At 35.7% G+C, this 23,736-nt stretch overlaps 1 protein-coding gene across 3 annotated transcripts in view; it reads left to right on the forward strand.

The window, feature by feature from the left end:
- The window catches only part of PTPN12 (protein tyrosine phosphatase non-receptor type 12), a 70,014-nt gene that overhangs the window by 27,441 nt on the left and 18,837 nt on the right, over positions 1-23,736 (forward strand). For all 3 annotated transcript variants that reach the window (XM_079303144.1, XM_079303143.1, XM_079303145.1), the window contains exons 2-11: positions 4,527-4,635; positions 7,741-7,817; positions 8,827-8,922; positions 9,940-9,978; positions 10,704-10,775; positions 12,239-12,298; positions 14,752-14,894; positions 16,279-16,345; positions 16,919-16,996; positions 17,087-17,185. In XM_079303144.1, coding sequence (XP_079159270.1) covers positions 4,527-4,635; positions 7,741-7,817; positions 8,827-8,922; positions 9,940-9,978; positions 10,704-10,775; positions 12,239-12,298; positions 14,752-14,894; positions 16,279-16,345; positions 16,919-16,996; positions 17,087-17,185 — 840 coding nt within the window. The remainder of the gene's footprint in view (positions 1-4,526; positions 4,636-7,740; positions 7,818-8,826; positions 8,923-9,939; positions 9,979-10,703; positions 10,776-12,238; positions 12,299-14,751; positions 14,895-16,278; positions 16,346-16,918; positions 16,997-17,086; positions 17,186-23,736) is intronic.

Consider the following 23,736-nt stretch of genomic DNA (forward strand, 5'->3'; position numbering starts at 1 on the left):
GTTAGTAAGAAAAATGCAATGTCCACCTTGTGATAGAAATAGGTGTCTTATTTCATGAAATGAGTGAGTGCATTAATACAACATTTTTGAAGTGTTTCCTAGCATCTTCTTTAATTCTCTGATTTTTAAGGTAACTTTTATGGAAGCTTGTCTTTAATTGCTTGTTGCTTTGAGTATTTCTTAATGCACTTTGGCAAATTTTACAGAACAAAATATGTTCCTGTGTGATTGGAACAACATCAAGAGACCACTACCAGAGCTGGCCATGTAGAGCTTCCTGAGCCTGGTTCTATGGCTTCTTGTCACATGGCAAGTGGATGTCATGGAATACTGTAGCAGCTGGCATCTGACACTGGTGTGTCCTGCTCCTCAGGAATGGTCAGGAGGAGTCAAGAGAACTCTCTGTTGTATTATCTCTTGTTCTGCCAGTTAGAAATGTCAGACAAGGCATAGGAAGCATTTTAAGGACTTGAGATAACAGAAACTTTGGTGAAATATTTGTCTTGTTATCCTTGAAAAGAAGCCTGGAAAGGAGTCAAAGGAACTTTTGTATCTTAAATAAAGTTTATGCTTCTGAAGTGAGTTCTTTAAGTTTCAGTAGGATATATAAATGCTTTTTTTAATCCTCAAACAGCACTTTTATGATAGGCATTGTGTCTTTAAAGGCTTCCTAAAATGTCAAATAAATAAATAAATAAACTGACAATGAAAATCAGAACTCTGTTTCCTGAGCTGATTGGACAAAGTTCTTCTTAATATGGTAGGATTACACAAGTTTGGTTTGAAAAGCTGGTTTGTCTTTTTGTAAAAACTCTGAAGTAGATTTGTAGTACAGATTGTAAAACCACTGTGGAAGTTGGAAGTATGTTTCTGAAACTTTAATTGTTTCAAAGACTCATCTCCCCACTGTCACATGTGGTGTTTGCCACTACCCCACAAACCACTTCTGTCACGCAATGAATAAGCAGAATTAAAATTGAGCTTTACTAATGAGGCCTTAAAGTCCTTAAAGTGTATATTTATGGCTCATCATGCTTACTCTCTGACCATTTTGTTTGTTCTCAGGAGAGCATAGCAGTGAAGATTTCCATGGTACCAGAGCAGAGACACGAGTGTCAGGGCAGTGCCCGGGGTTATCTGCAGGGGCAGCAGGCTGCAGCTCTCATGGCCCTGCCCCTGGCACCACAGTGTCTTCAGGGAAGCATTTGGGCACTTCACTGACTTAACCCAAATGGTGCTGCTCTGTACTCTAGACAGTTTGTTAAGAATTTGCTTGAAACCAGGCTGAGACAGATCTTGCTGGCTGTCTTGTCAGCTTAGTGCAGTCTGAACAGAATTTTTTTCTCTTCTGCCCTGTCATTACCCCCATTCTGCTGCTGAGTACATTCTCCTCCTGGTCACTCTGGGCTGTAACCTAGGAAGCACTGGATCCCTTGCATCCCACAGCAGGCTGTGAGTACACACTGCAATAGCCATCTGCAGGAGTTTCCTACTGCATGTAGGGCACAATCCTCTGCTGAGTCTGGCAATTTTCCAGTCCTTTGGTACCCTGGTCAAAGCTCATTTTAAAAATTCTTTCCTTACTCTTTAGTCAATTCTTCCTCTTCTAAAACATGAAATAGATATTATTATATGTAGCAAATACTATTATAAATCGTAAAGAGTGCTCCTTGCTTGTTTTGATTGCTCTCAGGATTTAGCTATCTTCTATTTTCCATGTCACAGAGCAACTGGCAAACATGCATTAAAAGTGTGGATCCTGAAGTATTTTAGAACAGCTGTGTGGTAAAATCAACCTGTATTTCGTTTCCACACTTTGCCTTGGAGCTGGGCAAAAGCTAATCCTACTTTCTGGTCTGTTTAGCAGACTGCAGAGCAGGGGAGATTGAAACAAGGCTGTGCTGGATTCTCATTGCATTGTTTTCTAGAAAATAAAAGCTGATATTAGTCACTCAAGCCTTTTTGGCTTACAATTCATGCAAATTATATTGGTGAAAGTTTTTTCTTGCCTTTAAAATAGACTTACACAAAAAAGATCGTTTTCCTACTTGTTGATAGCTAACCTGACTTCCTTGAGTGTGTTCTTCCTCATGTAAAATAACTTTTGCTTCTAGTCATGGCTTGCAGAAGTAGGTTTCTTTCTCCAAGCTTATTTTAAGCAGTCATGACATTTTGCCCTATACAAATCAGTAAGATGGAGGGAAAAACCCTTTAAGACTCACAACCATGTTAGAACAATACACAAAATCATATAAATGATTGCTTGGAAAGTATCATTGTTCATCTTTGCTTTTTTCTTCTCCTCTTAATTGGAGGTTTATAGCCTATTTCAAGCTATTTTTCAGCCTTGCAGTTCATAGCTGATTTAGCCAGATTATGTGCATTCATTTGGCTTTTTCTAGACTCCTGGATGTGTTAAATCTTAGCACAGGTGCTATTTTTTGGCTTAGGAAAGGTCAGTGTTATGTAGGACAATGTCTCCTACATGCAATGGTGTTCTTTGTGCTGTGTGACAAACCAGTTTTCTCTGCCTGCTGTGTGTTCAGGTTATGCTATAAATTTGTTTTTGGTGTTGCAAAGATGAATGTACTCTACATGGGGGCTTCCAGGAACTGTTTGTATCTTTTTAGAAATTGAATCTTCTGTTCCTCACTCTTGCAGTGCTTTCAGGTTAAATATTTAGCAGTTTGATTATTGAGTGGTCTGACAGTTACTACCACACCTCTAGATATTTACTGTTTTTCTTCATAGATTAATATTGCATATTTCTCAAGAAAATTAATTTTAAGAAAAAAAGTAGTTGCAGGCTACTTCTGTTGCTGTTTGTAGTGTTCAGAGATTGAATCTGATGAAGTCCTTGCAGAAGAGGAAAAATTGAAAAGTGGTGCTTCTTGATTTGTCTTTTTTTTTTTTTTTTTTTTTTTACCATGCCATTGGTTTTTGCTCTGCAAATGTCACTTTTCTACTTTATTAGATGTGTATTATTAAATTCAATTAATTATATGTTTTATCCATATTTGTGTAGGTAATCTGATTTTTCTTTTTGTTATAGCCATATAAATTTCATGAAAACGTTTTTCTCTGTGTAAGAGAGATGCTAAGTTTTATGTGATTTTATTCTTAAGGTTGAGAGTGGGGCTAGGACAATTTTGGACCTAATATGCATAATTAATTGCATAATGAATTGCATACTTGCATAATAAATTAGGATGAATTATTGGAGGGCTTGAGTTGCCAAAACATTTTTAAATTAAAGCGTGCAGTGAGTGTCCCAAGTGTTTTCTTCTTGATTTCTTCTCAAGCTGCTAAAACTGGCTTTCCAAACAGATCATCATCTTTATGGTTCCTTTCTGCCTGTGTGTTGTTGTGTAGTCAGTGACAAGATTGATATTTTTGACTGGCAAAAAACCTCTCCCATTGTCCCCCTTCCCCAAAAGAATATCAATCATGAATATTTTGAGTTTTCAAATGTACAATGATGAATTGAATATAGAGAGAGGGACACATGAAGAATGTCTGTCCTTCTGCCTGTGCAGAGCACCCCTCCCCTGGAGAGACTCAACTTATTTGAAGCTGCTTTCAGTCTTCTTGATAGTCTCATGCACCTTCACCATGTTAGTGTTGAAAGAATGGCTGGGTTTGCAGCCACCTGAGTTAAATTTGTTAGTTCTTTGGTGTTCCTTTTTAAATATGGATGTCTACAGAGTTAAAAATAACAAGCACTGCTGACTCCTCTTGCTTTTTTGGTTTTTTTTTTTTTTCCAATGAGAACTTTTACTCCTCAGTTTTAAGGTTGCAAAGGCCTAACTCATTTGAAATTATAAAAGCTGTTATTGCTCTTTTTATTTCTTAGCTTACTGGAAGGCAGAGGCTGGTTTTTATTATTAGAGGTTTTGACTCTCTCACATTTCTAGGATTTGAAATAGATGGAGGGGGAAAATGACATACTGTTGTGAATACACAGACCTCCTGTCACTCATCTTCATTGTGAATAGCTTTTGCCTGAGAGACAGGGACTTTCTTTCTTTGAGCTTGAAACTCAACAGGAGTTGGGCATTAGGAGCTGGCACCAGTTAAATGTAAGCTTTTGGTTTCTGTTCAGTTGTCAGTGCTGGAAACTTTGTGCCTCAGAGCCAAGTGCCAGCTGCTCCTGAGCCAGCCCATGCTCTGCTCTTCCTCCAGGTACCCTGAGATGTTTCTGTTTCTCACAGGTATTCTTAAGGCAGTTGTTATTCCACAACAGGGCAATGTATTGTCCAAGTAAAATATGTCCATAGTTCATGCTGGTGCTGTAACTGGCTTTTCCAAAATTCCATGTCTCATGATGCACAGAGCTGGCATCAATCTGGGTATAACCTGCTGATGTGCTGAAAGTACTGGATAATTAGGTGTTTAAACTTTGTTGTAATGAATATCATAAAAGAAAAGTTGTTTTTTTTTCCAAGTGATCATCTTTATCAATGAAACTAATACCTTGTGATGTTTATCTTGAGGCTTGAAAGTATAACATAAGTCTTTTATTCCAGAGGTTAAGAAGATTATCAACAAAATACAGAACAGAGAAGATCTACCCAACAGCCACTGGAGAAAAAGAAGAAAATGTTAAAAAGAATAGATACAAGGATATATTGCCATGTAAGTTGAATATACATGTTAATAGAAGACAAAGGAAAGGGCTTGTTTTTCTCCATGTATTTTGAATTTTACTTTTTAGTTGTTAGTGAAAGGCAAAATTGGAGATAATTTGCTAAAAGATTACATTATTAAAAATTTAATTTCTAACTTAGAAGGCAAAGTGACTAAATATTCTTATATTTTATTAGGAGAGGTATTGCCTGAAGATAAGTGTTCTGGTTCTAAAGCTGTATTGAACTGACACTTCCATTTTAGCTCAGAATAGTTGAGAACTTTACTAGTTGCTTGAATATGTATTTTCCTTAAAATCATGTTATTCATGGTAGAAAACAAACAAATATCAGCATATATTCTAGGTGAAATGCTAAGGAAGCTTAAGGAATCTTTTTTGATGTAAAATAGTGGGGGGGTTTGCCTCTTTGTATCCTGCAAATGGTGTTGAAAAGCTTTCAGTGCTGGATTAGCTTTGATTTCTTTTTTGCTAGAGTCCAAATGAAATTATTTTTAATGTGTGGACACAGAAAGCAGGAATCAGAGCACAATTTCGATTTTAAACCCACCAACATGTGGATATTACAGATCAGTGATCTGAAATTGCAAGACTGTGTTATGTTACATGCTCACTTTGTGTTGCTCCTGAGGCCAGTATTTCAGAGAAGCTCTCACTGTATTTCTTCATCTGAGCAGCTGACAGTGAGATTAAAGGGCATTCTGACAAATGCCACTTCTCTTGTCCCAGAAAGTCAGCAAAGGTACATTTTACTCTGCTTATTAGTTGGGAGGAAATGTTTAATAGGTAAAGTGAAAGAGAGAGGAAATAATTATTGTTATCTTATTAACAGTGTCCTGGCATTTTGGTAGATTGTGAACAATCTAGTGAAATCTTGGTAGCAGCCAGGCTGAATTGGTGAGACAGGAGCACTGCAGCAGTGCATGGCTGCAGCTACAGCAGTAGATGAGCTCATCTGTCATCTGCATGGAAATAAAACCTGAGTCACTGGCATCTGGAAGGGAACAAAGCTCACAGTGGGGAAATGAGCAAACTTCAAAGCTGACATTGAGGAAAATTGAAGATGTGTTTTCAGTTTAAGTGAATGCCTCAAACATCCAAAGTCTCCAGCAATGAAGTGATGGGAGACAAGCTTGCAAAGAAAAGCAGGAGAAAGGCAAAGTAACCTTGTCTATCTCTTGTAAATCCAGGAACTAATGTGCATTTGTGACTTAATCAGAGATTAGTGCTGTATTTATCAGAAATTGTTACTGCTAACAGAGAGATCAGTAACTCAACACTGGCTTCAAAGATGCATGTTCCCATTATAGCTTACTAAGCCATCCTAAATGGAAGTAAAATGCAATATGATGTTCACTGGTCACCTGAAGAACCAATTAGTTATTGTGAACTGGGTCTTTAAGTTACATGACAATATCCAAGCATTTAATCTTCAGAAGCTGAGAACTGCAGTGGATTTTTTGGAGAGATTTCTATTCCAGACCTTAAACTCTGTAACAGATGAGCTGTGGCACACAGAGACAGGATGGCATTGTTGACATTTGGAAACTGCTCAAGAATTTTGGATCTACTGTGCTGGGAAGATAGGACCCCTCATTAGCCTGCTACTTTAATTAGTCTATTCTGCCAATTAAAAGCAGTTTTTAGGACAAAGTCTGTGACACCATTTCATACTTAGAGAATGTTCTTGCTTTTACAGTGTCTGCATCAGCTTGTAACACAGTGCAATGTGTTAAGGGTTTTTCTAGGCCTTTATATGAGTGTGTTGTCTTTAGATTTCCAATCTAAAAGTCTCATAATTTACACTTGTACTTTTTTAAGAAGCATTACATGGTAACACAATTTTTTTTTTGCATGTTATGAGGACTCTGGCAGAAAAATGTCACCATCTTACAAGCTTTATGGGAGAGCTTTCTGTATAGAAATAACTCTTAGCATTTACTTCTGGGCATGGTTCCCTGTTGTATTATCAGTGATGTTTTCACAAAACAAAAAACTCAAATAACCCTATTTTGAAATATGTTTATTCTTTGTCTTTTTCTTGAATTTAGGTCTAATTAAAGATTTAGCAGCTGTTCTATGGTTGACGAATTGACCCTGGGAGCAGAAAGTAACAAATTGCTTGAGCAGCTGCTGTTTCTACAGATACTTCTGTTGCCCCATTTAAAGATAATTTCTTTTTTGATGTGGATTTCCAACTAAAAGAGCCTCTATTGTAGAGATAGTTTGAGCAATTTTTATATGATAGCTAATAAGTGTTGTTATCAACAAGAGCTGGAAATACTGGCAAACCTGCCAACCACCTACACCATTTTAGTTACAATCAAGTTGTTGTATTAAAGTTGCAATATTTTTTTTAATGCCACAAAGAATAACAAAATGTTTAGTTTATTCTGTCAACAAATAATAGGGGCATTTTTATATTGCTGAGGATTTTGGTCTCCAAAGATCTGCTGGTTTTATCTGAAGCTTTCTCTGAGACAGTAATGTTTGAGACAGAAACTTGACATGTGCAAAACCCCAGAATGAAAGAATCTGCTGCTTTCTAGTTCAGAAGGATTTTTCTTTGCTCTAGCAAAGAGCCTAGCCCAGTATTTGGGGGATAAGGGTCTGTCTGTGCCTGAGCAGTAAATCCTGGTGCCTGTTGCTGTTGTGGTACCTGATGGGTCCTCCTTGGCAGAGGCTTTGAGAGCTGCCAGCTGCTTTAACTGTGCTCTGGTGTTTTGTGCTTTCTGCTTTCCCTAAGTGTATCTTAATTCTGACCACCATGATCTGTGTGAATGGTTTTTAATTGCAGTTTTGATGGCTTCTGATTAATTCTATTTTGCCTCTTTGTAATGAATTGCTCTTGGAATTCCAGGAGGTGGCACCCTGCCAACCTGAGCATCAGAAGCACATAGCAGTGGCACCTACTCTGCTTATCACTCACTACCTGAGCTGGTTGACACATAAATCAAATGTATTGACTTGCTTTGTGTGACTTACCTTTGGAAAATGTTCTTTAATGTTCTATGTGTATTATATTTACTGTTCTGTATTGATATACATGTGTTGTAATCTTTGTTCAAAAAAATATCTTGATCTGGTTTTTTTAGTTGATCACAGCCGAGTTAAACTGACCTTAAAAACTCCCCCACAAGATTCAGACTACATCAATGCAAACTTTATTAAGGTATGTGGTACTAGTTTAGCAGTTCTTCTATTCTTTTGAAGCTTTCTTTTCTTGTCAGTGCAGTTTAAATAATATTATAGTCTAACATAAGCCTATAAAGCTGTGAGGAAGATACTCTTTTATTATGACTTGAATAAATTTGCAAATATGGTGCCATTTATAGCACAATCTTTAAAGCTTTGATTTTACTCCTAAGTGGAAATATAATGTAAAATACTTGATTTTTAAAGTGGCAGGCAAGTGAAATGAAGATTTGTACTGCAGGAAAAGTCAGATGCAGTTGTTGTAACTGATGACATTTCTAGGGACCATAAATGAGATGTTTGACAAATTGTGTATGTTAATGGACATTTCACTTTATTCATGGAAAAAGTGTGGCAGTGGAATTAACATTCTAACATTTGTAAAGAGAGGCCAGAATTTGACTAAAAACCTTGTTACAATTTTGTTACAAAGTATTAATTTCTTGAGCTGTCTTTGTAGCTTTATTCTGATGCTACTTCTACTTAGTATTTATTTTTCAGAAACAGGTATTCCTCTAAATCTTCCTGCATGGATGTTTAGCTTGAAATGCTGAACATTACTGTACTGAAAATTTATTTAAAATAAATTCTAAAACTTTGTATGTTTGAAATGCATTACAAGGAGGGAGGAACTTAAATTTTTTCAAGAGGATGCTTTTTTGAAGAAAGATTTTCAATTTTTCATCAGTGAATATTTGAGTAACAAAGAAAATGCAGACTTAAAGGGAATCTTCAGAATCTGAACATACTTATTTCCTGTGACAGTCTCTGGCAGTGCTGGAGCTGTTTTGATCTTGGACTCCCTTGAGATTACCAGCAAAATTCCCACTAATATAATTAGGAGTCATGTTTTGTGTTCACGCTTCCTGTTATATATTTTTAAAAAGGATATTCTAATTTTACACCATTATAACCCAAAAGCTTTTTTAATTCAGTGCAGATAAATGTTTTTTATAAATATTAATGGTTCCTTTCTGCAATCCCAGGGAGTACATGGGCCAAAGGCATATGTTGCTACTCAAGGACCCTTAGCCAATACAGTTATAGACTTCTGGAGGATGATATGGGAATACAACGTTGCTGTAAGTAGCTGTAGAAAAATCCAGTGTTACCTTTTTTCATGGCACTGTGATTGTGTAATTTTTGCCTAAGCTGGCTGTTATTATCAAAATATTGTCAGTGATATAGATAATTTGCTTTCCAAATCTTGCTTTTTGTAGTTAAATATAATTAATATTATGTATTCAGTTTAATAATTTAAATTCAAAGTAATAATTTTGTTGAATGAATGTCACGTCCTTCATATTTATGAATAGGTTCTTGTTTGGTTACATCTGTAAGGTAGGAGACCTTACAATTCTGACTTAATGTAGACTGACAAAATCAAATACAGAACTAGCAAGTGAAACAAAAAATATCCCCAAACCACTTATCTTTCTTTTTATGCTAATTTTGGGTTAGTTATTGTTGTATATGTTCTACATCTGTTTAAACAGCTTTTGTCAAGAATTAACTTTTAAATACTTGTGGAAATTGTATATGTTTGACAAATTGTTTGTGAAATTTTTTTGGGGGGTGGAGTTGTTTGACACTGAAGTCATGGTTACTTACTGTGACAAATAGCTCACCTATTGGTGAATTTTTATTGTGCTAACTCATGCTTTCTGAAATAGCTTCACCTAAAATATTTGATTGATGGTTAGGTTTCTTTTTTGGGGGGCTTGTTCATATTTTATGCATTCTATGTCACTTTAAGCAAATATAGCTATGTTTCTTGGTTGTATATTTTTAAAAGTTTAGACTTTACAGTCAGACTGAATAAATAAGGCATTTGTACAGTATTACAGTGAATTTGAATTAAGTAGCCTTGAAGTGTTGTATTAATGATGTAGATTTTGTGAAGGAGAAACTTTGTTACTGTTTTAGAATTAGAAAAGCATGGGTATGCAGGAATGAAAATATTAATAATTAGTCTCTTCCACAGTAACCACTTAAAGTGTATCAGTGTCTGCCTAACAGAAGCAAGTGATGAAGTGTAGGTTTAAGTTACATGTTCCAAAAACATCTAACTTAGAGCATCTTTGTTTTTTTCTTTTCAGATAATTGTAATGGCCTGTCGAGAATTTGAAATGGGCAGGGTATGTGTCCTAAATACAAAAATAAATGGGCTTTGCCCATATGGGGCAATAGCTGTGAAGCTTCATATGCCAAATCCATAACTGTGATGATAATAATATGAAGTGAGATAAGATGAAGTGAGAATTTCTGTACATAAGAAATAGTTCATGAGACTACATTTTTTTGCCCCATTTGTAGGGTTACATGATTATTTAGGTGTCATCTCAGTGGAGTATGTATCTGTATACAGAACTGTACCAAGGGTTTGTTTTTGGCCGTGTCACTGTGGAAAAAAAGTGTCTTGCTCTTTGTGGGATGTAAGCCAACTATGAAAATCCTGAGTCCTTCAGAATTTCCTGTCAATTGATACAGCTGCAAAAACAATTTTTTTTTTAAATCTCTCTTCTTTATTCTTATGACCTTAGAAGGAAGTCCAGAATTGTGAATTACCAACTTGCACAAAAAACTAAGCTTTCACTGCTCCCCTCTGCATGATGCTTATGCATATGGTACAGGAAGACATGAAGTTTTCATCCTAATTTGCAAAATGTCTTTTGCTTGTATTTATGTCGTTGTTTGAGGTCTTGGTTTTGTTTTTCTCTTGTTATCCAAAAGAGAAGTTATTTTACTATCTTAAAAGAAGTCCAGAATAAGGCATTAGGGGTTGTGATTTTGTCTGCCCTGCTTCTGTTAATCATCTTGCAGTACCATACATGAATTAAATTAGAATTTTTTACTTGAACAGAAAAAATGTGAGCGCTACTGGCCTCTGTATGGAGAAGCAGCTGTAACTTTTGGACCCTTTCGTGTTTCTTGTGTAAGTATAATGCTTTATAAATTAATTTTCAAAGTTTTAGTGGGTTTGTAACTTAATGGTTCAGTGAACTGTTTGTAATGGGCTTTTTAGTTGTTCAGTACTAAATTTTACAGAAGGATTCTCAAAGCAGTGTGCACATCTAAGCTGTGTGGGTTTTTGAATCCTCCACGATAGTTTATTTTTTTAAAAAGGGAACCTGTGTCCCCTGGTCTTGTATTTTGTAATGTATTATTTCTTGACTTTTATATGCTGCTTAAATGTCTGTACCATACTCAAGAAATCAAAATCTTGTGCAGTTGTTTTGTCAGTTATGACTTGTGCTTTGAGTGAACTGAAAGCAACACTGGAATAGGATTTTTTTATTAAGTTTATTAGCATGAGGTGTTTAAAGGTGTTTAAGAAAGTTTACATGCCTGCTTGTTCAGCTATTAATACTTCTTTGAAATAGTCTAACAAGAATTAAGTACACTTCATCTTGTCAGGAAAATATATACTTGCAAAATTTAGTCTTTATTGTAAAAAATCTGAGTAACCTTTTGCTACAGTAAGTTGATTCCAATTTAGCTGCTTTTTTTTTTTTTTTTTTTTTTTTTTTTTTTTTTTTTTTTTTTAGCTCCTGGTGAAAGGAGTTTGTGTGTTTGTTGCAATTGACTTCTTAGCTACAGCTGAGAATCTATTACTTTTAGGTATTCTGATGTGTGTGGGTTGCATTACTTTAAAACCTTCAAAGTGTTGCAGTTGTTGATGGGAAATGGTAAATTCCCAGGAGGAGATAGAAACACATTAGGAGACTGCATATATGCTTTAATTCTCTATGGGAAGCTGTAATGCCAATTTTTAAAGGCATCTTCAAATTCTGATGTTACTGATATTTAAACTACAATAATAGTGTTTGATTTCTGCAGTATAAACTTTACTTGATATTCCAAAGGAAGATTTGAAAATTCTGTGAGCTAGAAGCTAGGTTTTTTGGCCATAACCAAGATAATTAGTGATTCTTTTAGTTGCACCCTTAATTGAAAGCAGTGGAAAAGGAAAACATAAAAGGAGACATTGCAGGATAAAGTGGTAAGAGGCTGAAGTTTATACAGCAAAAGTATTATAGAGGAATGGCTGTGAAAGGCAATCTGAAAATTAAAAGTATGGAGAAATGAAGCAAAAGAGGTACTTAGAAATATTCTTACATGGTTTATTGATGACTTTGGAGCAGACAAGACTTTAATTTCAAAACTTACACGTTTAAGTGGAAGTAATGCTTTTTGCACATCTCATGCAGCAAGCTGACTTGCTGGTGTGTTAATCAGTGTTTTGATTGCCCCTCTCCTGAGGAAATCATAAATACAAAACCAACAAATTAAAAAAGACCCCTGAGTTTAAAGTGTAAGATTTTAGTTATGTCATGTATATTGCATATTGTTTTGTAATAATTTTTTTCCAATGTATTATTGTTTTCTCATGTTTAGGAAGCCGAGCAAGCAAGAACAGATTACTTCATTAGGACATTATTACTTGAATTTCAAAATGTAAGTACACAGTCACTTTTGGTCTCACCTTCAATGGTTGCTCAAAACTCTCCAAAATAATACAATGTCAGAAACTCATGAAAGTATCTTCACTTTTTAAGGTGCTGATTATGTATGTAAATGATGAACTTTGGAAGTGATGTTAAAATCTTAGTGTATAAAGGAGGAATAGTGAAACTCTTTGCCTTTTATCTATGTTCTTGTATTCCCAAATGGCTTAAGTTTTTCTTATAAACTTTCACTGAAATATTGGATGTCACACTTCATTTGACTGAAAAGCAGATACCAGTAAATAAAAACTGTAGAGCCCTCCTGTAAAAACACAAAGCATGACAGTCTATTTTACAGAGTACCTGTCCTTTTAATTGTCCATCTGCATTAATAAATGACTTATTAAAGGTTAGTCTCTTTGTGGTTATGTTTTCTTTAGCAAAGCTTTGTTCCAATTCAACAACACATGTCACAGCAGTTATGAAAACTGCCTAATCATGAGGGGAGTAACTTTGGGGAATAATTTTTGTTTACAGTATTTGCTAGGAATGCATGAACTTAATCAGTTTCTTTCTGTTGGTGCTCATAACTGACTGGGCTGTGAGACAGTGTAGATAACAAATTCTGTGTAGTAGTCAGGGTTTGTGGCACTTTTTGAAATGGTGCACTTCAAAACAGAACTAGATACCAAAAACCCCAAAGCAGAACCTGCTTTCCTTTTTATATCTGAATATTGTAAAAAGTAGTTACACCAGAAACTGTAGCTGATGTATAATTTGTTTTTCTGTACTATACATGCTAATGATGTTTGACTATTGACTTTGGGGAGTTGTGTCCCAATTACAAGCCTGTGTACTGCTTAAAAACTGAGCAGCAATAAAAAGGTACAGCTTGTGCTGAGCTTTTGATCTTAGCAAGGAAATAGAAGTTTGTTCCTTTGAGGAGCAATTTAACTGAAAGGGTTAACAAGATGTGTTATTTGATATGTGCATCTGATAAAGTGGTTTTTCTTCAGGTTTATGTAGCAGATTTGCTTGAGCATTCCTGTAAAATTAACTACAGACTTTTCATCTTTCTTTGAAGAATTCTAAGCATAGTCTTGCATCGGGGAGGAAAAGTGCATTTGTGGTATAAAGTAATACCCTTTTAAGTTGGCTTTCAAGTTTTCCAGAATAATTTTATGTTTTGTCACTTCTGTAGCATTAGCAGTGGATTATCACACAAAAAAAAAAAACATGAAAAAGGATTTTAAATTTCCACAAATCTACAAAATTATTTTTGTTTCTAAGAGGAAAACCAGTTTGACTGAAACTTGATTTTCAAAAAGAGCTTTAGTTGCTTAGTTTATAAGTGGCAGTAGAAAAAAAAGGCCTCTAGAGGTTCTTTTAAATTTTTGATTTTCATATAAAAAAAACTTTTTTTTTCCCTGACCATTCCACTAATGTGAAAAATCACTGGTCTTTTTAAAAGTAATTAAGTGTGATTTCTTGGTGGAGCTTAATAGATAAAGCTCTAACTCTTCGTTTTTACAGATGACCCTGGTTTTACACAATCATCTAAACTTCTTAATTTGTGCTTTCTTAGACTGTGTTTCCTCTTGTTTTAACTAGCTATGATATTTCCATAGAGCTGGGAAAATCAAGCATCAAAAATAGAAAAATTTCCATGCTCAAGAGGCCTGCTGTGTTGCTTCTCACATAACTGAACAGAAGGTAGTGTAGGTCTTGAAACCTGCAGAGTGTAACGTGGGTCAAAACCTCCATGCTCTGCAGTACATTACTTTGAGGGTTCTACTGGAACCCAGACGTGTCACCAGCATGGAAAGGAGCAGTAGGACTAGGCACTGGTTCTGCTGGATAGTGATGAAAGAGGATTTTCAGGGATTCAGGTGGCTGAGTAACTAAGCTGTTCTAAATCCTGCTTCTTACCTTGTATTGTAGCTCCTGTTACTAGAATAAAATTGTACCTATTGTTGTTGCAAATGTGATCCATATTGAGATATGGTCTCGATTATTTCTATACTTTTCTTAATTTCCCTCTGTGAGCTGTGCACATGTGCACACAGTTCATTTTGTAATGTGACAAAGCAACACCTTTGCCCCTAATTTTTTTCCTCAGTGTAAGTTACTGAAGTACAAATAGAAAGATCACATGAAAAATGCTTTCTCCATTTCCAAGTTATAGCTGTAAGGGCATAGAACCTTTTCATATGGTGCAGCATTGTTGGCTCTTTACCCATATACTGGAGAGAGGCTTCTGAACTGTCCCATAGGGCATCTTCTTATACATTAGCAGCACTTCCAGTATTTCTCTTCTGTTTTTTTTTAAGTGGTATAAGCTGCAGGGTTTTTTAATTCAGTAAATGATTTTGCTTGTCAAAGCAAAGGTTCATAGAAGTACTTCTTTGCCACAAACTCAAATATGTTTTATCATTAACACCTTCCTCCCTGCCTCTCCCTTAGGAGACTCGTAGTGTCTATCAGTTCCATTATGTTAACTGGCCTGACCACGATGTCCCTTCATCTTTTGATTCTATTCTGGACATGATCAGTTTGATGAGAGAATACCAGGAGCATGAAGATGTTCCCATTTGCATACACTGCAGGTATCAAATATATTTATCTTTTCATTTATAAGCATTTTCATTTTTTTAAGTCTAGACTTTTTGTTATGGGATGTGCAAGTTTTGCTTCTAAGTCAAAACTTATTTATTTTACTTGGAAAAAAAAGGTCAAAATTTAATTTAAAATCATACAGGCTTCATTTTAAAACTGATGTCACAGTGAAATTTCTTCTACTTCAGTTTAAGATAGAATATGAATCAGAAAAGAATGAGGGGACCCGTTTTGAAGTTCTTAAGATGGAAATCTTCAAAAGGACAAAACACACTTTGAAAATTACTGGACATCAGCTTGGGAGTAAGGGCTCCATTCACTATAGAAGAGACTATGTAGCATGTGCATCACTAAGAACTCTGTCTGTGTGCTAATATGACAACAAAGATATTTAATGAGCAGGCTGTAGTTTCCAGTTGGGAAGTCTATACTTCTGAACAACAGTTTCATCCTTGACCTGAAATTTGGCAAACAGAACAACTGTTGAGACTGAACTGCTATGAAAATATTTTGCTCAATTGACACTTTCTAGCAATTTATCTGGAATTCTTGCCTATTGTTTTTTATGCTTTTTTAAAGCAACAAAAGTTGATGTGTTACGTCAGGAAAAATTGAATTCAGATTTATAAGCCAGGATGTGTTAAATTCATGGGATTTACTAATTCCTTAGAGCTTAGTTATTATCTTAAAGGGCTGCATTATATTTTTGAGTTGTCACTCTTTAATGAGGTCTAAAACCATGAACTGACTTAGGACTGAAATCTGTTCACATTGTCCTGTTCTTTTTGAATGTCAGTATAATTCTGAATGTTCATTCTATACAACAGTGTGATTATAATGTAATAAATGAGCATGAATTATAACTCTGTGTGTATAAAACAGAGGAATTAATACAGTTAGGAAAAATAAGTAAGATAGTTTGCTGTCATTCTTAAACTTTCAGATTTATATTTTTAGCTAAAAAGCAGAAAATACAGATGTGATAAACCAGAAAAATTTGGCAAGTCTTTAAATGTATTCTGTTCTGCCATTTTACATCATTTATCATTAAACTTGGAGAAGACCACACTTGATGAAGCTGTAGTAGCTGGGAATAGTGTGACAAAAGAAAGAGGCAATAAAATTGTCAGCTCTGAATCATCTTTCACAACTGCAGTTCCAAATGAGCTATGAAAACTTGCATTAAAAGATTCAATGCTGCATTTTGCACTGCTGATTTTATTTTTAAGACACTAGTGTCAGGCTGAGTGAAATTAAAATGATGGTTGGGGGATTTGAATAATTTTTTAACATGAATTTTTGAAGTATAAAACATATAGTGCTTTTTTAATCAAATTTAAATAATATCTAACACCTTCCTGTTTATGTTCATAGTGCAGGGTGTGGAAGAACAGGAGCCATCTGTGCCATAGATTATACATGGAATTTGCTTAAAGCTGGGGTAAGGAATCCTAAAAGAAGTTTTATGACATTCTGTAATTTCAAAACAGTGATTGATTGAGCTTCCAAGTGTTCAAAAATAGTGAAATGTTTAAGACAATCTGGAGCTCTCTTGACAGGTTGGATGTTTAGTTTCATTGCATTTGTGTTTCAGTATGAACTTACTTTCCTCTGACAACAAGTTTTTATCTAAAAAAGTCACTTTAAGATTCTAATTTAAAAAAATTTAATTTCAATATAAATTCATTTTTGAATTTAACTTTCTTAGTCTCTCTGATGTATTGTGCAGTTCAAATATAAAGGGATAGCTTTCATTCTGGGATTTTTAGATTATGAAGCATTGTTATCATTGCAGTGTCATATTAATGGTATTGGGTATCTCATTTTAAAAATGCTTGAAATGCTCTCATCTGATCTAAATCAAATGTCAGTTTGGAGTTGCTTTGAAAAAAAATTTGCAGTGTGGAGAGAACAGATTAGCTTTACCTATAAAAGTTACACTTTTTTATGTTTAGCAGCTTTTGCATTGTTCTGACAGTTATGTCATTGTAATTAACTTGCTTCTGTATTTCAGAAAATACCTGAAGAATTCAATGTATTTAATTTAATACAGGAAATGAGGACGCAGAGGCATTCTGCAGTGCAAACAAAGGTATAGTTTGTTTTAAAATGAATGTGATAATATGTCACTATTCTTTTTAAAGATCTTGTGCATTAATTTATATCTGGTACTTTATTGTAGGAGCAGTATGAACTTGTCCATCGAGCCATAGCACAACTGTTTGAAAAGCAACTGCAAAAATATGAAAGTTGTGCAGAGTGGAAGATTGCAGATGGAGTGGTAGGTGTCTTTCCCATATGTAGCTGTTAGCTTCTGATGAAAATTCTCCTGTGAAGTTGTTTTTAAAGTGTTCAGTGGTGTGATCTTATTAAGTTCTCATGTTTTTTAAAGTACTGCTTGCATTGAAATAGATTAAGGGAGAGAAAAATAAGTTTAAAATGTTTTTGTCAGGGAGGTTCATGCTCTACCCTTTTAACAAAGGAGAAGAAGTGGAAAAAATATTCTTCATTGGTATTCACAGTATTTGAGGATTTTTCTGTATTTCTGTCCTTCCCCTTGAAATCTCATGTCTCCTGTAGGTTTATTATCTTTTTTGTGTTTAGATATGTTTTCTTGGCTCTTGCTGGGCACTATGTGAAAAATGGAGTTTTGGATTAATGTATTCTTTCTCTCCCACAGTCCAGAACTGTGTCCCACCCTTTGTCCCTGGACTGTGTTTTGTTTATTCAGTGATTTTCTGTCCCTAATTGTGTAGATTCCGTAGCTGTCTAGAGGGAGTATGATTGGTATCTCCAGGACTCTTTGAAATATCTGGAAGCAATTTTAAATGTGCTTTTATTAATAAGCATCCCATTTATTTTAGGGATTTAGCTGTCCTCTACTGTGCTTTTTAGGAAGTCTAGAATGTTTTCAATTCTTGGATTAAAGGCATCCACCCTTTTGGCTAACTCCTAAGAATTGATATCAGTTCATGCAGTGCTTATGAGGTCTTTAGTCATGGCAAGAAGCCTGTTGACTAAATACAATATGGATAGGGCTGGCTGCTTTTATTTGTTACATATTTGATTAAGCTGATATGTGATTTTTAAATTTTTTTTATTTTTCCTGAGAAATGAGCATGGCAGGGTTTGAAATATGTAGATTGATTAACTTTGTACAGAAATGATTTCTAAGTGCTTGAGTTTTGATCATAAAATAATAGGTAGGTGAGTCTACTGTATCTTCTGATTATTTGACTTAAATCTGACCTGTGTCTGTGCTGTTATATAGAATAAAAAAATGTCTCTTATTCACTTATTCCTGTTATTATATATACTAAATGACTTGCATATTTCAGAAGATGAGTAAAGTGGCAAAATATGATAATACCCTGTAACAAAGGCAAGTGCTGTCTTTAGCATAGCTTGAGTGATTTGCTGACTAATAAAACAAGACCAAAGAGAAAATGATAAGGTATTGTACATGGGGATGAGAGAGGGATAAATCCCAGCTCTCAAAATACAGTAATGGAGTGTGAGTTTTGAGTTTTACTTGGATATAATCTTGGTTTATGATCAAAAAGTTGTAAAGAAAATTGAGTTTTAGCAGTTACTTGGAAACTAGTAAAAGCAGAGAATGTAATGTCCTTGTGTGGGTACCTTGCAGTTTGACTACTACTTGGCTGCATGTCAAGTCTGCTTATCTCAAAAATTTTTTACAGAATTTGAGCATTAAACAACTGGACAAGGATCAAAGGTGTTGGAAGGCTCAATCTAAAGAACAGCCAGACTGAGGTGGAGAAAAATGGCTGAGGTTGGATATAACAGAGGCTGAGTAACAACAGAAAGCTGATTACTATTAACTTTTTCTAAGGGATACCAGTGAGACCTGAAAGACCTCATTGAAAAGTGACATTTGTATAAAAAATGCAGCATGAAATTGCAGAGCTCTTTGCAGCTGAAAGCTTTGGGGTGAATATCTCACCATCATGGAATCTTCTTCCATGAGTTTCACAAACCTCTGACCTATGAAATTCCAGAGTTGCAATCTAGTTGAAAACATTCTAGGGAAGGATCCCAGTATGTCTGCTCTGATCTTATTCTTCCCTGGAAGTTCCCTTTTGGTCACTGTTGGAAGCAGAGCAAAGTAAATCTTTGTGTGACTAGGCATAGCCTTTTTTGTGTTGGGAAATGCTTCTTTCTACTGTTGTTGAAAAATTCTGCAGAAAGGTTGAGGGGAAAGAAAAGTCTCATGAAGGAGGGTGAAGAATTTCTGTATCTAAAAGTTTGGTACTTAAATTTGCTGCTGTCCATTTGTTAGAAAATATTCTTTCAAAGAATTGACTGATACAGGCTTAGTTTCTCTTCTGGGTTTATAAAGGAAACCTCACATATCCAGTTAAATATTTTCTTGTAGTTTTAACTTTATTCTCAAAACTTTGAAGCTCACTTGAGGCATCACTTTGATATTCTGACAAAGCTCCTTTTTTACCCCCAGGAGTGTTATGTTGTATATAATGTCTGATTTTCCCCAGAAATTTTCTAGTTTGTTTTCTTTTAAAAAGAAACAAGCATTCTGGGATGTATCTTGGTTAAAAAGCTAATTCTGAGGCAGGAAGTTTTCAAGTAACTTTTAAAGTACAATGTAATATTCTAAGGCTCCTTCATGTATGTTACTCTGCCTGCAGATGCTACAGCAACTATGAAATCCTCAATATGTGAATGGTTTTAATTATGTCCAGTGAGAACAATTCCAAATAAAATGATGTGCCTACTTTGGATATATTACTGTTTGTTAAGTAGGAGATGCTTCTGGGCTGAGGAGGAAATGTGTCATTTATTCTATTTTGATAATTCTGTGGAGAGCTGGAGTGCTCTGTAGAGTTGGTTTCATGCTGTTGTTTTCCTGTTCTCACTTCAAGCAGTGTTTGAAGTGGGTTGAGTTCCAGGGGTCTGTAAGCAGGGCTTGCCAGTAATATCCCAGTAAAAGGTTAATCTGATGGGCAGTGAGGGGCAGCATTCACGGGGAAACAGCTCAGGCACAATCCTGAACGTGTGTTCCTGTGAACTTGCCAGCTTTGCCCTGCTGGAAACAATACTGTAAAAAGTCAGCAGCAAAGCTTGCAGTGTTTGAAAATACACTTAAGATAGGGTTAGAATTCCCATTAGAATTTGATAGATCCAAAACCATGTAGAAAATACAGGATGTGCTTTAATGCATATTCTTACCATATAGTTATACCTATTGTGAATTGTAGAACTATGTTAAACACAACACTAAGTATTTAAATGAAATGAAATAACGAAAGCTCTGCTCAGATACCAGTACTTCCAACAGTACCCCACAGCAGCCAAATTTCAGGGTGAAGAATTGCTGCTCAGAAGGCATTTTTTTGGAGATAGGAAAAGAATTCAGATGCTAAATTTGATAATCAGAACTATTCTCCACCCCAACTTAGTAGTACTTTCAAGTTACCAAACAATTAAATTGGAACAGAATCTTGGCCTGAAGCCCTTCCTGCTGAAACTCTTGATCATATTGTCATGTATTTCAAGTCAATAGCTGTACTTCTTACCATCATTGGCTTTGTTCACAGAACTGCTGTGAAAATATTACACTTGGTATTGGGTTTGGAAGGTTTAAAATATATATGAGATCGTTAGTCTTGGTCATCTGATAAGGTATCAGTCAGATTTGTATCAGTAAAATATTTTATGAGTTACTTGAGAGGGTTCTTCATGAGCTGAAGTCAGCTGTAGCTGTCTTGGAAAGTCTGAATCATACGAAATTTCATCAAGTTATATGTTCCTTTTGGAAGTCAAAAAAATAAAATTGGTTAAAAGACAAACAATCAAGCTCACTCTCAATTCAAAAATGTTTCTGGTTGAATTTTTTCTCATGACAGTACCAAGTACATTACACTACTGCAAGTTCTTGTTTTGCCCTTACCCATGAGTAGAAGCTTGTACTAATAAACAGTTTCTCCAAAATCTGGCAGTGCTAGTACTCTCCAGTGTCTCTTGCATTTCGTGCTGTGAAAGTGGCAGAGTTCTGTTGCTGTGGTTGACTGCACTTTTAGAAGTCATGGAGGAATCAGCTGCTATTAGGAGAATGTTATTTGAAACATTAATGGTTTAGGAACTGTAAGTGAAAAGACTGTGCTGTTCATATTCCCTTTGCTGTTTGGCAGCTTGGAAGGATATTTTTTATCATTGCAGCATTCTAAAAATTCATGTATTTCTTCAGAGACATTTATCTCTTTGCCTCTGTTGGAATGTTTTATTTAATCTGAGTCACTTGAGTGTATCATTTCTATCTGAAGTATTTCTCTTTTTATCTACTGATACTCAGTGATTCCCATGCTGCTTTATGAAAAGGGCAGAAGGAATGCCTCAATTCCTTTTAAGGGAAAACATGAGATTACTTCAGAAGGAGTCTTTGCAGTGAATTTGCCAGTATTTTACCAGTCCAGAAAGCTTCTGAATTACATTAAATATTTCCACTGTGAGTTCCAAAAGAAAATGATACATTGCAGTTCCTGAGCAAAAGGTTTTGAATTGTAGGCAATGTGTGTGAAATCTCAGTCTAAGACTATGATCCTCTATTTGCTTGAAGTTAGTGACAGCACTCTTTGGTGATTGAGCTGGCAGAGGAAGCAGGTGGAGGAAAGATCCCCCTTGGGAGGTGACAGCACAGTTTGGGTTACCTTAGCAAGCTGGATTCAGACACTGCATCTGCTGTGAGAATTCCTGTTTCTCTGCATTACTACAGGAACAGAAATTACTTTGGTTTTTAGTAGACTAGGAGCAATCTATACAAAGTATTTGAGTTTATGGTCCTGCCTTTTGTTAATGTAGTCTTTCATAGGTAGATATGCACACATCTATATATGTGCAGTTTAACAGAATACCTAGAAATTCATAACTTTGAGCAGTTTCACTTGGTCTCAGTAGCTACTCCCTCAGGGGAGCAACTCCAAGGGAGCACTCGAACTGTTGAGCATTTGATGCATATGGACACAAAGTTTGGGGGAAAATCCTGTTCTTTTGTTTACTCATGTTGCAGTGAGAAGCCTGCCACAGTAGGATAGTTGTCTTCTGTGAGAAAGCAGGGTGCTACACTGAACACTTAGTGAATTGCACATTTGTTAATCCATTTTTAAAACATTATTCTGTATGATGACCCCCATGAGCTATGTATGTTGTCCTGGTTTGTCTAAGCTGATACTTTTAAAAATTGTGTTCTGCCTGAGAATGCAACATCTGTCTAGAGAAGCAAGGGAGTGTTGACTGATGTCAATAAGCTGTGCTTAGGAAGGCTGTGGAAGGTTTTTTCTTAATACCACCATCTGCTCTTCTCAACAGATGCAGTCATCTCAGTGAGATACCCTGTATTCACTTTCAGAGCTGAGTTTCCTTGTTTCTGCTCCATGCTAGTTTTCCTGCATGTTTGCCTATTCACTTAGTTTGATATATGACAGGGAAATCTGCGAGCTGGTGTCCCTCAAGACTAATAAATACCCAAAATACTGGTTATTCCTATTTTTTGTAACACAGAACTGAGAACAAGTAACAGGGAATGACTTCTCTAAGAGTAAATGAAGCCTTCACAGAAACATCACTCCATTGAGATAATTAAGAAAAGTAGCAAAGTATCTTTTTTTGGTGACAGTAATTCCTGTAGTAATTCTTGCTCCTCATTCAATGTAACTAAAACAGTGAATTGATTTGAGTTTAACCTGATGCAGAAGTGAAAGTTTTGAACACCTCTCTGCCTGAAGCCTTCCCTGTGTACAAAACTGGGGTAACCACTGGCTTTTCTGGTGTTAGATTTGAAAGCACCATTTTGTGTGTGTGGGTTTTCCTGCTGGGTTTTGTTTGTTTGGGGCGTAATTATTTTTTTTCAAGGAATTGTTTTTGTAAACTCTGTGGGTGTATGTGTGCCTTGGACTTTGGAGTTTATATGCATTTTTGTAAGGTTTATATGTTTTATTACCAGTAGCAAAAATGGCAGTGCCTTTTCAGCTACTTCTGCCTGTCTCAACTAGAAACAGCTTCTTACTATATATGTGGAGTTTTAAAAAGCCTTGACATGTTAGTTTCTCTAATAAGCTTTTTCTTCTGCCTGTGAGAAAAGCATATCTCAGGAAACATTCTGTTCACAAACACTTCACTTTACAAACATAGAAGGACAGGGATGCAGCTGCTGGTTTGTTTTCTGGACAAGTTAGTCTAGAGCCAACAGGCACACCCTTTCCCTTGCCAATACCCTTTAGAATACTGAGTGCATGAATAAGAAATATGTTCCTGAAAACTTCTGTGCTAGTGGAACTGAATGGGGAGACTTTTCTGATCTATTGTAGGATGGAGAAGTTGGTGGTGAGGGGAGGAACTCTTGTGGAGTCTTGCTCTTTCTAGCACCTTTCTGCCTGTGAAACTGGGATGTGCTGCAGTGCTGAAGCAAGGCCAGCAGCCTGCTCTGTTCTCAGGATGCAGTTGTTTAGGATGCATTCATTTTAGCTTTGATTGTTAGTACTTATGAGTAAGGGGAGCCTTTAGTGCTATCCATAGTAACAAATACATAAGGGAGAGATTCAGAGTTTGCAGTGCACAACTGGGGGAAGTGGGGAGGAACATGACACAACCATTGAGCAGGAAACTGAGTTTATTGTTAAATTCTTGGAGCCTCAGCATCTTTGGCACCAAGCTTCAGCATGGCCCCCTGCCTGAATGAGGCAATAAAATTAATGCCCATATTTTTTAAAGGCAAAATTATCTGTATGGTCACTCATTACTTGATGTCAAAAAATAGGAAATTACTTTCTTTCTTTTTTTAGAGGAGCTGGTAGAGGG

Source organism: Erithacus rubecula (genome assembly GCF_903797595.1).
Source record: "Erithacus rubecula genome assembly, chromosome: 4".
Taxonomy (NCBI): Eukaryota; Metazoa; Chordata; class Aves; order Passeriformes; family Muscicapidae; genus Erithacus; species Erithacus rubecula.